The following is a 17,270-nucleotide window of genomic DNA, read 5'->3' on the forward strand; positions in this document are numbered from 1 at the left end:
TTCTGATTAAAAGCGCTGTGTGTCACAGATGCGCTGACATGAAGCTGAAGGAAAGGTGTTAGCGTTGCTGACTGTTGAGCCAGTGCTAGTTAAGGTTTCCAAGAAGGTCGAAGTGTTGGATGATCACAGGATTCTCAGCCTGGGAGGTAATGAAGAAGCAGCCTCCAGTGGTATAGAATCCACTTGCAGGCAACAGGCAGCATCCAGGAGAAGTCTGATGACTTTGTCACCTTTAACCTTGACATAACATCCGGGTGCTCACCTGTGCTGGTCCAGACTTGGAAGTTGCTGGTTCAGGAAGTAAAGCACGGGATCTTTTGCCCCACAGGAGTGTGTAGCTCATATTATGTTGAGCAGGGTGACAGCGTACTCCATATGACTCATCCTAATGTGCCTGGCCAGACTGAAGGCCCAAGGGTTCAAGGGTTGGAGGGTGGCAGGTTGCTGTGCCGGATGGTGGGGAATATTGGAATCCTTTCTGCCCCAGAGATAGGGATTTTTCAAAACCCTAAAGAAAACTTTAAAGAGTTGCAAGGATGTCCTGAAAGTCCTTTTAGGATAGTAATGCAATGCTTATGACGTTCAAAGAAATAAAATTCGTCAGCAGAGATTTGAACTAAAATTACTTGCACTCATCAGCAGTTTGCGAAGATGTAGAGCACTTGGTTATGAAAATAGAACAGAAACGCACATCCGGTTTATGCTTGGCTCCTCTGGGTAATCATATGATGAAAAAGCCACGCTGTAGCCTGGGAGTGTCATTCAGGTCCCTAGGGAGGGTTATTCAGAAATGCCAGTTCAATTCACAAAGCCCACATCTTTCCCTTTGGACCAATAGGTACACTTCCTTATGATCTAAGGGGATCTCACAGCATAGCAGTGCTGAGGGAAAGGTGATAAGGGGCTCAGGACAGGAACTTTTTTTTGGAGCTCTATTTGCTTTCCAGACCATCAAATAATAGTTTAGGAAGATCTGATTTGGAAACCCAGCTATAAAACTTAAAGTATCTGTTTGCTTGGTGATGCTGGGGATTGAACCAGGTCCACAAGCAAGTAAAGTTTATGGTATTCAATGTGATTTGTATGGTGTCTATGCATAGCTTTATATTTTTATTCGCTACATTCGTGAAGACTGATGACCTTCTTGTGTTCTCATCAGCTGCATAGGACCTGCTGGAAGAGTGCGGGGGACCTAGCAAGGGCTGCTTCTTCTCCTGAGTTGGTTCTCGCCTCTCAACTGGCCCCTTTTTTGATGAAAGGTTCCTTCTTGGAACCTTTTTTTCACCCTACAGAAAATGTGTTCACAGAAGGCCCATCATTCTTTTAAGAACAGTATTGAAATGACAACTGAAAGCCGATGTGACAGTGAGAATTTGTATGACTTTTCCTTGCAAAGCAAGATTCTCTTAGAAAACTGAAAAATAGCTTTGGAGAAAAAGATAGAAGAGGTTGGCAACCAAGCAAACTAATATTATTTTCTGGAGCTTATTAGTGGGTATGTTAGAAATTGGATGACATGTACAAAACTACACAAAAGATTTTTTTTTAACATTGCAAGACAGTATAATAGTGTTCCATAGAAGAAGGATTATAGGATGAGAAAATAGAATGGTCCCAGAACTCAAGCAAGACAGACTCTCTTCATTTTGAAGAGATCCCTGGCATTCATTTTTCGTATCTGGACCTACCGCCTATTTTCCTGCTGAACAGTTTTGTAGCCCGTGACCTTCATGTGCATATTGGTACATGTTATGCAGTGTTGCCCTTGTTACAGTCTTAAAGGATGTAAATGTTCCTCATGCAGATGGACTGGCTTCCTATCTCTAGTGCTTGGGAAATAGCAGGTATTCTGGAAATGTTTAATGAGAGGGGATGCACCTCCAACCAGGCCCGATCTCTTACTAGCATATTCTGCTCTGGACCTTTCAGTGGATTAATCCACTGATGGGTATAGCACCCCTGATCTAATCGCCTTCCAAAAGCCCAGCCTTGGAACACACGAGCCTTTGGGGGGACATTTTAGATCTAACCCATAACAAGGAATTGTCTGGCTTTTATGGTTTGGCATATCCTTCCCTCACTTCATGCTTAGCGTAACTGATGTGACTACAGTAAAGTCTTTAGGCTGAAAAACGATGACAGACTTCATTCCACCCAAGCAGCCCCTTCATTACGGGAGCCAGCCCAACAGGAAGGAGCCCATCAGGTATCTGTGGGTTTACAGTGTGGCACTTAGCAGAACTTTGGACACAAAACTACAATTTTCAGACTGAAGTCACTATACAGATTCTACTTACTATTTTAATGCTGGGGCTGTCTGGTGTCACATCGGCCCAGTATGTCTGGCTAGGTGAGTATCGGCCCCTTCCAGGCTGGATGCTGCATAGTAATTAGGTCATCGGGTGTGGAGAAGGAGTGGGCAGCATGGAGAATGGCTTTAAAAAAACAAACCAGGAAGCGCCTCCTTGACCTTCTGAGACGTGGGTGTCCCGTGGTAAGGGCCACATTCGAGAGGCTGACTAGACTGTCTTGATCCTTCTGCCTTCTTCCTGAGTGCTTAACCACCAATCTCGAGAGCAGGCATTTTCTGTTTATTTTCTGTTGGCCTTCAAGTGTGTAAATATACATCTCTTTGGCTCACCTTTAAGCAATGAGAAGAGACCGCAGGTTGTATTGGGAGGTGTCCAGTGTGGGGAGACCAAGCTGGCTCTTGCTTTCTGCTATACCAGCTGTGTCACGTGGATGGATACCTTAAACTCTTAGGACATGTACCGCCTCCTTTTTAAAAGGAAAGAGAAGGAGGTGGGATTTGAAGCCTTGCCTGTCTGAAGGGAGGTGGGACTGTGCTTACTTTCTATGAATCACTGAATCACAACTCTGCCCCGAGAGCCAGAGAATAAATCACCCCAGCAGAGGCGGGGACTAGGGGTTGGCAAGGTAGCAGGTCACCTGCTGTGGCTTTCGGGGTGTCTTGTTCAGCCTATATCACAGGTCCCTTCTTCACCTGATGTTTTCCAGGAGCCATCAACTTCCTACGCTCCCTGCTGGAACCAGATCCTGTGAAGAGGCCAAATATTCAGCAAGCCCTGGCGAATCGCTGGCTCAATGAGAATTACACAGGCAAAGTGCCCTGTAATGTCACCTATCCCAACAGGTAACGTGGTGCACCCAGAGGGACTCCTTCCCGGCAGGACCAGGCCTAGCCGCTGCCCTGAGTAGTTCAGGCCTGTCTTGGTGAGGGAGAGGAAGCGTGTGGCTGTGCAGAGGGCGGGTGGAGGCCAAAATCCAGGCCACGTTCCCCACACCAAGCCTTGTTCTGAGGGCCACGTCTTCCTGAGGGCCATCTCTTTCCAGTTCACATGAAGGGAATACTTAGAGATACTGTGGCCTGAGAGTGCATGTGTCTGTGTGTGTCCATGTGCGTGTTGGCCTGGGACTATGTGTGGCAGGGCGTGTGTGCGTGTGTGCATGTGTGTGCATTGGGGACTTGTAAAAGAAAGCAGAGTGTCTTATCACAGTTTTTGCTTCGGTGATTTTTAGGACAAATTAAAAGTCCTAAACTCTAATTTAAAAAAAAAATGTCTCTTTCTGAACCACCTTTGGGCTCCTCTTCTGCGGCTGCCCTAAACCTCTGGTCACCATGCACTGTGTCATTGTGACATTTCTTTCAGCCCCAAGTCTCCTGCCTTAAAGTGTTGGCAAGAAGAAAGTGAGTTCAGAGTCATTCGGGCTGGGTTGCCCTGGAACTTGCTGGGATAGCTTTTCCTCAGTGACCTGGTGATGGGACACAGGAGGGGGCGACAGATGGGAACTGCCCAGGGCTTTCCTGAGGCCATGCTTCATCAGACTGGGTGCAGACTGGAGTTGAAAAGGAGTCCAGGGGAAATACTTCCATGTTCTTTTCTCCTACTTGCTTGGCATTTTGCTAACCAATCTGAGTAAAGGCATGAGGACCCTCACTGTGGCTTCCGTAGAGCAGACAGATTGGTGTTACCAGCGAGAGAGGGATCTTGCTTTAACGATAATGGAAATTAAAACAGAAGCATGCATTTGCAGGGAAAAAAAATCCTAAATTAAAATTAAGAGAAAATAAGGGGAAGCACAGCTTGGACAAAGATGAAGCCAGCCTGCTAACCAGCAAACTCAAAGCGAATAAGGCAGACTGCATCTTGAGCTGGAGGAGCACCCTCTGATGCAGATGTTCGGATCAGCCCACTCACAAGCGGGAGGCCAGTTATAAGGATGAACCGAGGTGGGCCAGGGACCAGTAGGTTCTTATCTCAGTAGTGGTTTTATAGCTCAAATTGAATCCTTGTGACTTGAAGGGCAATTTGATTCCCAGGGGACTGACTAATCCTCATGACCTCAAGAGCAATCTCAAGTCACATGAGCCTTTGCTGATGTATGGTGACCATAGGTTTAAGGCAAAGGAGATTCTGAGCATAGCTGATTGCCTCTGAAATCTCTCCTCCTGGTGTTCTCAGTCTGGAAGGGCAGTAAAATAGGCTGGGCCAGTTTGGGCTAATAACCCTTGCAGAGCCAACTTGTAGACAGACACCCTTTAAATGACTAACATGCTTGTATGCAGAACTGAGAAGGAGTTGACCCAGAGCTTTCCAATGAAAGTTAAGCTTTGTTCTACTTTAGTTATCTATTGGGCATTTGTAGTCCTAAGTGAAGAGTCACCTTTTAGCAAAAACCACTTTTAAGTTCCCAACTACCTTGGGAGAAAACACAAATTGTGGTTTAATGAATAAGAGATTAAAGGCCCAGGATTTCATCCTTTGTCCCAGTGGTGGTCCCTGACTGTCATGACTGTCTCACTGGGCCCCCTTGCTTCTTTCTTCCCACCAAGAGAGGCAAAGCCTGCACATCTGTCCAACCTTGGATGAGGACCGCAGAACCACTGACCGAGGGGCAGGTGGGACACTGAAAGCTCCAGGAAAGGGTTTCCTCTGTGGTCCTATTTTTGGAATCCCTGAGAAGTGCTGGAAACACCCACCAAACCATCAAAGCAGAACGCCCACTTCTCCAGCAGGGCTGTGTTTCGGGGTGGAAGTTCTAGAAGAACTTAAGGGGACGCATGATGGACATTCTCAGAGCCTGATCTGTGCTGCTGGACAAATTTACACTCTCCTCGGCCTCAGGGGAGATGGTTTCGCTTGGTTGCCATCTAGAATTCTAGCATTTGACTCATGGGCGGTAATTTAGATAAAATCTAGATTACTTAGGTTACCAAGGGAACCTGGAAATAGATTTGCTGTTTTCCAACACCTGCTCAATTTGGGCCAGTATCTGAAACAGACACCAGAAATATTATCCCCAACATGAGACAGAAAGCAGAGCGGAGGGGCCATGCCTCATTACAGGTGGATAGCAGCGTGCAGGTATGCTTTCTGTTAAAGGAGGCCATTGGTGGTAGCCAAATGAATCATTAAGCTAATGTAATCACCATCTAAATGAGCATAATCAATCCCCTCAACATCCTTACCAAACCCCTCCTTATCGCCACAACTCCACTGACGAAGAATCATGATGTGACATCTCGCCCTGTAGCTTTTCCGGGGTTGCAGATAGACTTTGGTGGGTTAACACTTAAACTCACCTTCCTGTACTGGTTTTGCCACATTGGTGATCTTTGCATCTATTTGCAATGCTTGTTCTTCATTTTATACTGCGGGTAGATCAGCGTTCAGTATTTAAGACAAGGAACCAGAATCCTAACCTGTTGGGAGAGATACCTGCTGTTGACACTATTTTGAAAAACATTTATCTCTAAGATAAAAATGTACTTTTGAGAATTTAGGGGATAGGTTTTACCAGCATATAGATAAAAGGAGAAAGAACACTCAACTAAAAAAAAAAAAAGAAATATTTTCTTTACAGAGTATGGTTTATAGTTTTCCTGCATTCCTACTCCTGTGTTATGGTTTAGATCCAAAGGTCCCCGGAGTCTCGCGTGCTCAGAGGTGGGGCTTCTGGAAGGTGTGTAGATCACGAAGGCTCTACCTCATCCAAGGATCCCCCAGTGACTTCACAGCTAAGCGGGCTGTTAGGAGCTGGGGCGCAGCAGAGAATTTGGTCCGGGCAGGGAGGCTGCCGTGGGGGAGGGAGTCTCGCTCTCTCTGGCTCTCCCACCCCACCCCCTCTGTGTCTGCCTTCTCCATGTGAGCTGGTTCTTCCGCCAGGCTGTTTCTGCTACTCTCCCCTGCAGACCACCGACTAAAATGCGCGAAACTGAGCCAAACTACGCCTTTTTCTCTTTTACGTTGTGTACGGCCGGTACCTTGTCTCGGTGACAAAGCTGATGAATACAACTGAGATTTAATGATGTTAGGTATTGCCAAAGTTTTTGCCTGCCAGAAAAGTAGAGAGAAAATAAAATCCCGACTTTTCACTGCTCTTGTGTAGAGGCTTCTCTTAGGGAGTCATTTGAGTCTCTAAGTTGATGTCCAAAAGACAAGAGGAAAACAGCTTTGAAAGTAAATTTTTTATAATAAATGTTCATGCCAGTCAGTCAGCAGATGTTTTCTGGAGGCCCCGCTGGCCATGCTGATCTGGACACAGACTTTTTTTTACAGAGCTGGCCCTGCTGTCTCTTCCTGTCTCCCTGCAGGGGTCTGGACAGCTCTCCCTGCCCCCTCACCCCCCGCCCCCGGGTTGCTGTGGAGGTGGGTGGGCGAAAGCAGGGCATGGGTAAGACCGGACAGCAGTAGACCAAGATGGCATAAAAGTGGGCCTCATGTGAGTGTACTTAGTTCAACTTATACCTTGTGTCCTGGGCATTTTTCCATTCTCTGTATCATCTGAACACACAGACATAATGCAGATTCCATAACAGACATTGGAGAGCACCAAATATATGTATATATTATTTATTGGAAAGCATTTAAAATATGTATTCCTATCTGTCAGGAGTGGGTTGACAGCCTGCATTTGGGCAGGGCTCTCCTGGTTTTGGAGACAGTGTAAATGAAAGGCAGAAATGGGATGTCCACCCCTGTGGAGACCCCTCCTTTTATCTGCAGCCCTCTATCCCTGCCCCCGTGCTACCATACACCTTCCCATACCTGAGAGGCCCCTACTCCAGACAGAGCGTGGGGCCGAGGTATGGCCACGATTGGATTGGCCCAGGGTATAGCTTCAGGTGTGGTCTGATTGGCTAGGGACGGGACCATTGTCACTCCTACACTGGTGTTACCAGATATTTTTGAACAGTTGCACCCCCCGTGTTAAGCATGTTAGCAAGTAACTGCAGTCATCATAACTCAAATAATTGTATTATTTATTTAAATTTTTTTGTTGGTGTTGGGGATAGAACCCAGGACCTCAAACATACACGGCACGTGTTCTACTAGAGTTGCATCTGCAAACCATATGCTTCCAAATATGTTCTGACTATCTATCTTTTAACCACTAGTCATTCCATTTTCCTTCCCGCATGTTGGCTGGGCTTTTATCATTTGGAGACAAACAGGAGTGAGGAAGCTGATTTCATTGTTGCTTGTAGGTGGGTGTTTTGGACCACACTTAGTCCAGCCTGATGGAGGAGAGCTGATGTAGGTTACACCAACACAGTGGGTGATGGCCAGGAGCTTTAGTCTGCCCTTGGTCTCCTATGAGCTGGCCATGTGGACGGAGCAAGGTGGGGTCCTCCTCTTTACAGTTGCAGGTTGCGGTAGGGGGCTTTCTCTGGGTGTCATGGCTCTGAGGTTCCATCAGAAATATTGTGGGGCCCTTTAGTGGAGATTGGGAACTCTCCATCCAGACATGACTGCCTCCTGCTCACTAGTGCCCTACTCGTATCTCTCAAGGGATTCGGAAGGTTCTATTGGATGATGCGCTCCCATCACCAGTTGTACCCCTTATAACGGTCACCCTAATCGCTTGTTCTTGGGAGTCCTTCAGCATGTCTGTGGAAAGGCGGTGAGAGTAGAGGTTTAGCACTCAGACTCCAGCCTCCTTGCACAGGTTTTAATTCTAGGGATGCCACTTCCTGCCTGTGTGACCCTGGGCACGTAGCTTCACTGCTGTGGCCTTCAGTTTCTTCATCTCTCAAATGGGGATGCTGATAGTACCAGCTTAGGGGCTGGGGATTTAGCTCAGCGGCACAGCGCCTGCCTGGCCAGTGCAAGGTCGTGAGTTCGATTCCCGGTACTGGAAAAAAAAAATGATAGTACCAGTTTATACTACCTGCACATAGGGATAAGTGGATTTATAGTCTGTCTTTCTCCCTGGAATGTTAGTCCCATGTGGCAGGAATTTGGTGAGTGAATGAATGAATGAGCAAATACACGAATGCCTGGTATTTCTTTGGCATTTTATCCTAAAGAGTTTATTTTCAGAATACCACTGGGAACAAGCTTAATCCTTTCTGCCTCCGAGAGTACCCCAGTTTATAAGTGCAGACTCCCTATATGGCAGAATTTATGCTTCCTCACAGGTCCACTGATGGTCTGATTAGTTCCTGAATGCCTTCCCTTCTCAGCCCAAAGACAGGCTAAATGTGTGTTCCACCCATGGCCAAGAATACATTTTGTGGAAAGGATGTCCAATTGGGAAGAAATTTGGGGCACAGTTGGGAAATTTGAATGTAATGGTATTAGATGATCTCAAGGGACTATTAAAATTTTATTCAGTGTGTTGATAGTCTTGTGACTCTGTAGGGGATGCCCTTGGTTTTAAAAAAGCACATTGCAGTGTTCAGAAGTGAAATGTCATGATGTCTGTAATCTCAAATACTTTAGCCAAAAAAGGGTGAAGCCAGCGTGGCAAAGTGTCATCAATAGTCTGGAGGATGGTACACATATGGTATTAGCAGTCATCCTCCTGTATCCATACTGGGGAATTGTTTCCAGAATTCTCTCAAGGAGGTCAAAACTCCGCAGATACTCAATTTCCATACATAAAAATGACATGGTTTTTGACTATAATCTATGCATATCCTCCTCTATATTTTAAATCATTTCTAGATTACTTATAATACTTCATACAATGTAAATAGTGATTATACTGTGTTGTTCAGAGAATGACAAGAAAGTCTTTCCGTGTGCAGTACACATGCAAAATTCTTTTCAAATAATTTCCATCCAAAGTTGGTTGGACCACCCAGACAAGGAACCCATGGAAACAGAGGGCCAGCTGTATACTGTGCCCCCGACTTTTCTGTGCACATGAAACTTTTTGTCATAAGAAGTCAAGCGAATGAATGAACCTGACTGTCCACAGAGACCTTTGTGGGACAGCTCTGTGTAGTTGCGTTGTGGACCCTTCCATTGGAGCTGAGAGGTGATCCATTGTGTCTCTCTGCCCCACAGGATTTCCCTGGAAGACCTGAGCCCAAGCGTGGTGCTACACATGACCGAGAAGCTGGGCTTCAAAAACAGTGACGTCATCAACACCGTGCTGTCCAACCGTGCCTGCCACATCCTCGCCATCTACTTCCTCTTAAACAAGAAACTCGAGCGCTATTTGTCAGGGGTAAGTAGGACCTTCTGTCTGGAATCCTCCCAAGGATACCAAAGGCTGCCCAGCTGCCGACACTTGATCCAGGCTGCTTATTTAACCTAACGTGAGGCTGAGTTTCTTGAGTTTAAAGTAGTAGCAAAACTTACTTCTTGGGTGGCACTTTGAATCCAGGATGTTTTTCGAAGTCTCCCACAGAGTTCAGCCCTGGGGAGAACTATGAGGGGTTCCAGGTCATTTCCCTTTAGCTCAGTGGCCTATTTTTGTTCAGCTCCATCATAGCTCTTTGGTTCCCCACGTTGGAGGCACGGGAGACATATCTGGTCGTAACAGCTGAGGAGCAGTGCCTGCCAGGCATTTATTTCTAAAGGATGGCGTGTGAGAAATTCACTCTCCTCAACCATCAGTATCCAAGGGTTCTGCGTCTGCAGGAGTCAACTCATGCAGGCCAAGACTATATATGCTTTAGATTGCATCTGTACTTAATATGCACGCTTTTTCCTTGTCACTAGTCCCTAAACAGTGACAGTATAACAGCTAGTTACATCGAATTTACACTGCATCAGGTATTGTAAGCAATCTAGAGTTTAAAGTATACCAGATTATGTGTGTAGGTTATACGCAAACACCATACCATTTTCCATAAGGGACTTGAGGGTCTATGGATTTGCTATCCATGGGGCTACCTAGGACAAATTACACAAGGACACCACAGGTTTATATTTACTTCTCCAGAGTACAAGAATGAAATTGAGCTGCAGTAACTTGATCCTGGCACCTTTACTCAGTCATAGAGTCCAAGTGTACTATGTCACATGTAAGGGGCAGTTGAGAGCCCCACAACATGGGGTGGACAGTGGTACCCTGATATGTTGGTCCCTTTTATCGTTTGGTTACAAGAAGTTTGTGTGTGTCTGGGAAAGGAGGTTGACATGCTTCAGCATCTAGTGTTGCTTAAATCACTTCTCTTTGTTTTTATTTTTTTGGAATTTGAACTCAGGACCTTGCACTTGCCAGGCAGGTGCTTGTGCCGCTGAGCTGTCTCTTTAAATGGACAATGATTTAAAAAGAATTCTGCCAAGAACATTGGATCCAGGTCAACATGGATTCCCAACGTGATTGCTCCTGCATGCACCCAGAAGGGCGGGAGTGGCCCAGATCTAACAGGAAGTCAGCCAGAGAAATTCAGGATTGGCAGGTTATCCACCTGATATTTAACTAAGAATTCACTTTCATGAAGGATAACCGTGACCCTGTGTATACTGCACCTTTAGATCTGATACTGTGCAGTCATCTCTACTAGGAAGAGAATTAGAATCTAGATAGTAAGAACAAACTGCTAGAGCTCTGTCAGTGCTATTTAAAGTCACATGATAGACCAATATGTCACAAAAGTCTACCAAGCAATAGGTTTCCTTTTTTTTCTTTTTTTTTTGAAGTTTCTATGTTGGAGCAAAAAGATGAAAATCCATGGGCAATTGGGGAAATGGTATTCTCCCTACCATGCCAGAAATGACCAAAATGATGCCCGTGAGACGAGACGGCCAGAGCGTTAGGAGATAAATTTGGGATGTTGGCTAGAAAACTTTGCTCAATATGTGAAGCAGCTTGACAGGAGGTTTGTTAAACAGTTGGATAAAAGTACAGATGTTTCCAAGCTGATTCAGCTTAGGATATTTGCTAGATTTTGCTTCCACAGGAAATTAGCTACACAACTTTTTTTTTTTTTTTTGGTGAGCCACCAAAGAAAAGATGTACATGAGAAGCAACATTCTCAACAGTAAAAAGCTTTCAGAATTACAGGCCAATTACTAAGGAGAAAAAAAGTGCTCACTGTAAACAGTAATGGAGTAGCACTCTGGGGACAGATTCATAGCTTTGAGCTTGCATTTTAAAGGTGATACCACTGTGATTGTGTTGCTCATAGGGAATCTACGCAGCAGGTGGCAAACACAGAAAGACGTGACTTTGCTGTTGCTATAAAACAGATACCCAAGTCTTGGCACTTTATAACAAAAAGAGGTTTATTTAGTTCAGTTTTGGAGGCTGAAAGTCCAAGCGCAGGCAGGCCCATCTGTTTGGACTCTGATGAGAGCCCCGTTGCCTGTGTCACAACATGGAGGGAAAGGAGAAAGGGAAATGATGAGAAGCAGAAGGGCCAAGCATGTTGGGGGGTCTCACTCGGTAAGGAGGGAAGGCTTGTTTGGCCTCACAGTTCATAGAGGTTGTTAGTCTGTAGTCGGCTGGCTCTGAGGCAGGGCGGCATGGCAGAGGGGTGCAGCAGAGGAGGCTTGCTCGAGGGACGGCAGCAGGAAGCAGAGAGAGAACAAGGGAGGGGGGAGGAGATAGACCCTTCCAGGCCACACTCCCGGTGACCAACTCCTCAGGCCAGGACTCACCTCCCAACATCACATTCGGCTGTGAACTCCTCAGTGGACTAATCCACAGATGGTTATCACACCCCAGGATCCAGTCACCTCCCTAAGCCCCCGACTATGAGCACAGGAGGCTTTGCAGGGACGTCCAGACATAAATCACAGTATCCCATGTCCTAGATTCTCCCTTATCCTATTAAATTCCTGTTTTTATCATACATTTTATAACGTGGGTGATATATGAGTACAGTAGTACACACATATAAATTTATGTGATATACACATATATAATATATACACACATATATATAATACAATATACCCATATATCATATATATAGACAAATATATTATATATATATTGTTGTAAGTGCCTGCACTTTAAGTTGTAAGGGCTCAAGATAATTTCATTTGGAGACCATCATACTATAGAGGGTGAAGGTAAATCTATCAAATGGTTCCAAGGTATGAAAAGAAAGCTAACGCACTGAGGATTGATGTTCTCTTCCAAATGATGACTGTCATCCAAAAAGTAAAAGTGTCTTCACAATCACAGTACCACAAGAAGTAAAAGTGTCTTCACAATCACAATACCACAATCACAGTGGTATTGTGATTGTAAAGTTCATAATTTCACCTATTACAGAAGGACATGCACTTTTCTTAGTAGGCTAGCAGATTCAAACATTCCAGTTTGCTTTACCAAGTAAGACAGGGGTGTTTGCTGTGGCTACTTCCACGTTTACAGGTACAAGTTTTGGTCTTTCGCACCTTCTGAGACAATTGTATCACTCACCTCAAGCAAGAAAGACGTTTCTCTGGAAGCTCTTAGGCTACATCTTCATGTGTCTGGGTGTCTTGCCGTCTGCCCTCTGCTTTGTCTAGCATCAGAGTTAGAAAGCATTGCAAGGCTGAGCTCAGCTTTATCGCCTGAAAGCATTCCTTAGAAATTCAGTGGACATGGTTTGACTCAGAGAAGGTTTTTATCTCGTTGTACCTGTTTTACACTGAACTCTTCAGCTGTAGCATCTACCTGGTATGAGAATGCATAGTCTAGGCCTGTGGCTGTTTCTAACCTGGAGTGAATTAATCCCCACAGACTACAGCTGTCTGCTCGGTAATTTCCAGACATGGTCTGAATTTAATTGAACTGGATGCTCCGTCCCTGTTATTAATCTTATCAGCCAATTACTCATAACCCATGTATAATTTTTAAATCCAATCCAGTGATCTAAAAAGTAAAACATTGCACTGTAATGATTTGCCATCTCTTCCCTTGTTTCATAGTGTCTTCTTCTATAAAACCAAGAAATATGTATTTCAAGTTGGAGAACCTATCAGGGCGCTTATTAACTATTTGTTGATTTCTTCAAGCTATGTTATGGGGTGCAGTGGCTTTCCTTTTGGGATGTGTGTGACTCCTATTTTAAATAAATAAGCAAGATCTGTGTCCTAGTTAGTAGCTCAATGAAATGTTATTCCTTCCAGTTTGCCTATTTGCTTTCTGCTTTGCCATCATAGAGTCGTCTCTGTTGCACTGATGAAAGGGCTGGAGGCCAGCAGGGACCAGTGGCCACGTAAGGTCACCTGACCCTTTGCTGGGAAAGCCTGCGATAGAGTAGCCCTGGCTCTGGGCCCGGAGCTCACCCAAAGCTGCGTTCTGGAATAAGACTTCGCAATGCAATTGCTTGGCTTGCCACCCGTCTTTCACACTTCCTCAGCCAAGCACTGGTTTAAAAATTAATAACTGCTTAATGTGTGTTTCTATTTCCAAGCCTTAAGCCATGCTTTTTTTTTTCCCTTCCTCTGGTAGAAATCTGATATCCAGGACAGTGTCTGCTACAAGACTCAGCTCTACCAGATAGAAAAGTGCAGGGCCATCAAGGAGCCCTATGAGGTAAGTGAACCTGAAGCAAACTCTGGAGTAAGAAAAGTCAATTTGCCAGGCGTGGTGGCTCACGCCTTTAAAGCTGGCATGCTGGGAGGCTGAGGCAGGAGGATCACAAGTTTGAGCCCAGCCTGGGCAATTTAGTGACTTAGAGAGACTGTCTCAAATTACAAAGTAGTGAAAGGTGCTGGGAATGTAGCTTACATGAAGGTCCTGGGTTCAATCCCCAATAGATGTGTACCAAAAAAAATCGATTTTTCTTGGGGGAGGAAGCTAGTCACTACGGGATGTGGCAGCACCCACAGATACACTTGTAATCGAGCCCTTGAGAACTGGTTTGCAGCAGAGGCACAGTTCTCACTGTGGCTCCAGAGAGGCGCTCAGCATTTGCACCCCTGGGTACCCAGGCTGCACTGCAGACCAATTGTATGTGTCCCCAGGGGCAGGACGTGGGGGTCAGTATTTTGTAAAGCTCCCAGGATGATCCCAGGGAGCAGCTAAGGTGGGAAACGCTTGTACGAGCTCAGGTAAAATAGTATGCTCAAAATACAGCCGAAAGTTGTGCTTCTTGTCATCACAGAGAGAAAGAGGAGGAGCAGGGTAAGTTCCAGGTGAAACCAGGGAAAGTTCCAGATGAAAGCCAGCTTCTCTCGTCAGGGAGTTCGTGTTACCTAGAACATACCCAAGAGAAAAACACTAATGTTCTTTGATTTCACAATAAAACTGAGTGTCCTGTGGCAAACTGTCACAGCTTTGGACTCCAGATCCATGTGAGTGAGGAGACTGTGTCTCTGAACTCCAGATTCAGGGCCAGCAGTGCAGGGCTTCCTGAACATGTTGGTCAGGTACAGTCTCCTTTCTTAGTGATTTTTCCAGGGAACCATTCCTACCCCCCTCTGGAACCTCTGTCCTGTCCCCTAAGTGCCTGTCCCAGGGTCCTCTGCTAGGACACTCAGGGATTCCTTCACGGGAGGAGAGATCAGAAGGTCTGACTCCAGGCCTTGGCCACTTCTTTCCTTTTCCAGTATACAGTTTTCGTCCTGGTCACACAAGTACTGCACTTTGCTGGGGAAGTAATCACTCCGGGGTTCACCTCCTTTGCCCTGTGTGGGAACCCCGTGACCTTAAATACGTGGCACTGAGTGTGAACATGATTGGAGCCCAGGAAAGGGGCCAGCCTCAAACCTGAGGCCAGTGATGTGTTGCACGGCTGCCCACTCTAGACAGAGCCTGGGGTCAGAGGAGAAAAACTGGTTAATCTACAGGCAAAGAATGGCCAGGGAGACTATGGGAATGGAGAAGAGGTTACATGCAAAACTCAACAGAGTTGGCTGAGTGGTTAGCCTCCAGAGGATGTTAGGTTCACCAGCTCTATGGAAGTGGAGGAGGTGTGGGTGGGGGGAGTGGGAAGAAGACACGTAAAGTCAGTGAACATTAGCCTCTTTGTCAGTGGTACTGGAGAGAAAGAAGAAGAACAGGGCTTCCATGGAAGGATACTGACTTAGTTACTTTTCTCTTGTTGCTGAGACAAAATACCCAACACCCAAAGTTAAAAAGGGAAAGGTTTATTGAGCTTACAGTTTATAGAGGTTTCATTCCATAATTGGCTGGCTTCAAGGCAGGGTGGCATGGCCAAGGAGCATCACAGAGGAGAAACAGAGATGGGGGGCAGAAGGTAGCAAAGGAACAAGGGATAACCACAGCTCTTTCTATCCCTTCTATCTCATCCAGTCTACTCACCCAGGGTAGCACTCACACCCTTAATCCTTGTGCCCTTGAGCATGAATCAATTCCAGTGTTACACACTCTCAATCCATGCTCAATCTCTAACCCTAACCCTAACCCTAACCCTAACCCTAACCCTAACCCCTTCAAGAGCAGCTTCCACTGCTCTTTCATGAGCCACCTCATGAAAAAGGTTGCATGAGGTTTTGCGGGGAAGAGCCTCATCCAGACATGAGGCTCTCAACATAGCTGAAAGTCAGAGTTCTTGTTATCAAGAAAAGAAAGTAAGATGAGGAGCAGGGTATGTTCCAGATGAAAGCAGGGAAAGTTCTAGATGAGAGCAAGCATTTCTAGTCAGTGAGTTCATGTTACCTAGAATATACCTGAGAGAAAAACACCAACATTCTTTGATTTTAGAATAAAATTTCGTGGCCTATGGCAAATTGTCACAACTCATAGCCCCGCCTATGACTGCATGAAGCTTTGCGGGGACAGAGGCAAAGGGTTGAGAGGGTAGAGAGCAGGGGATGGGATTCTGCCTCCTTCCTGAGACTGGCCCTGGGGCGCTGGGATGACAGATTGGAGATGAGCTTTCTGGATGGTGAGTTGTCTCCAGCAGGAGCTGCGCCTCCAGCCCATGGGTGGCTTTCATGGCGCAGACAGGCGAGGAGGGTGGCACAGGCACGCAGCTGCCCCTGAGCTCCAGACCCCTCTGGCCAATTCCTACTCCATGTTGACCTCCTTTTGCATGAGCGCAGATGTCTGAAATCTAGCATGCCCAGAACTCAACTGTCCCCTGGCTCATCCTCTGTGACAGCCCCATCCTCCCCAGAGCCCAGAGCGGAAATCCAAGAATCTGTGAAGTTCATCTTTCCTTCAGCTACAGAGCCAGTCCCTCACTGAGTCCTGGTGCCTTCACTTCTAGGCCTACCCCACGGGACCCAGCCTCTCCCCTGCACCTCTGCCATGGCCTCCTGCGTGTCCTCTGCTTTCCCAGTGACCACTCTCTCCTCTCTTCTATGCACGGCAGCCAGTTAAGAGTTTTTCACCCCTGCTCGCATCCTGTCACCACCCTGCTTGAAGCCGAGGAGGTTCCCCTGGCCTGGAGAGCAGGGTCCATGCCATGTCCGTCTGTACAGGTTGCCTTCTGCTCACTACCTTTTGTACCTCATGTTGCAGCCCCATGCCCAGCACACACCCCGCCCACTCCCAGCTTCCACTGCTCCTTCTGCTTATGGGGCTGTGCACACACTCTTCCCCCTTCCAGAATGTTCTCCCCACCCCTCTCTGCTCAGTCACTGTCCATGTGTCTTCAGATCCCAAGGCAGGGTCTGCTCCTCAGGGATCACTGCTGTTCCTTGACCTTTGCTACCGTATCCCATCCCTCCAGCCCAGTGTGACACCACGTTGTGCATACGGGGATGGTCCTGTTAGCAGATTCTCATTTGCTTGGGTGTTGTTTGAGTAACACCTCTCTCCCACTGTGGACTATGAGTTCCGTGAGAGCAGGGATTGACTCAGTGTCCTAGAGCCTGCATGATGCCTAGCAGGCGCATAGTAGGTGTTCAGTAAATATTTGCTAAATGAACAAATGAAAAAATCAGCCGTAGGATCTTTCCTGAGTCTCAGACAATGAATAAAACTGGGACAAGCAAGTAAAGAGTTGGAATCTTGCAGGTGGGACACCTCCTGGACTAAAGTGAGGGGGTGCCTGGGGCTTGTCATCACCACATGGCCATGGCTCAAGGCAGGAAGGGTCCACTTGCAGTCCCTACACTAACGGCGGTCACAGAACTTGCGTTAGGCTCCTTTACCTC

General features: G+C 46.4%; 1 protein-coding gene across 1 annotated transcript in view; it reads left to right on the plus strand.

Annotated features, from left to right (window-relative positions):
• Nucleotides 1–17,270, plus strand: part of Hunk (hormonally up-regulated Neu-associated kinase) — a gene marked incomplete in the record, with an annotated part of 116,498 nt that overhangs the window by 85,093 nt on the left and 14,135 nt on the right. Inside the window, 3 exon segments of the mRNA XM_013504110.1 lie at nt 3,019–3,154; nt 9,318–9,480; nt 13,654–13,737. Of these exon segments, the coding sequence (XP_013359564.1) occupies nt 3,019–3,154; nt 9,318–9,480; nt 13,654–13,737 (383 nt within the window).

The sequence above is a fragment of the Chinchilla lanigera genome, unplaced genomic scaffold (genome assembly GCF_000276665.1).
Source record: "Chinchilla lanigera isolate Chin_1 unplaced genomic scaffold, ChiLan1.0 scaffold00006, whole genome shotgun sequence".
Taxonomy (NCBI): domain Eukaryota; kingdom Metazoa; phylum Chordata; class Mammalia; order Rodentia; family Chinchillidae; genus Chinchilla; species Chinchilla lanigera.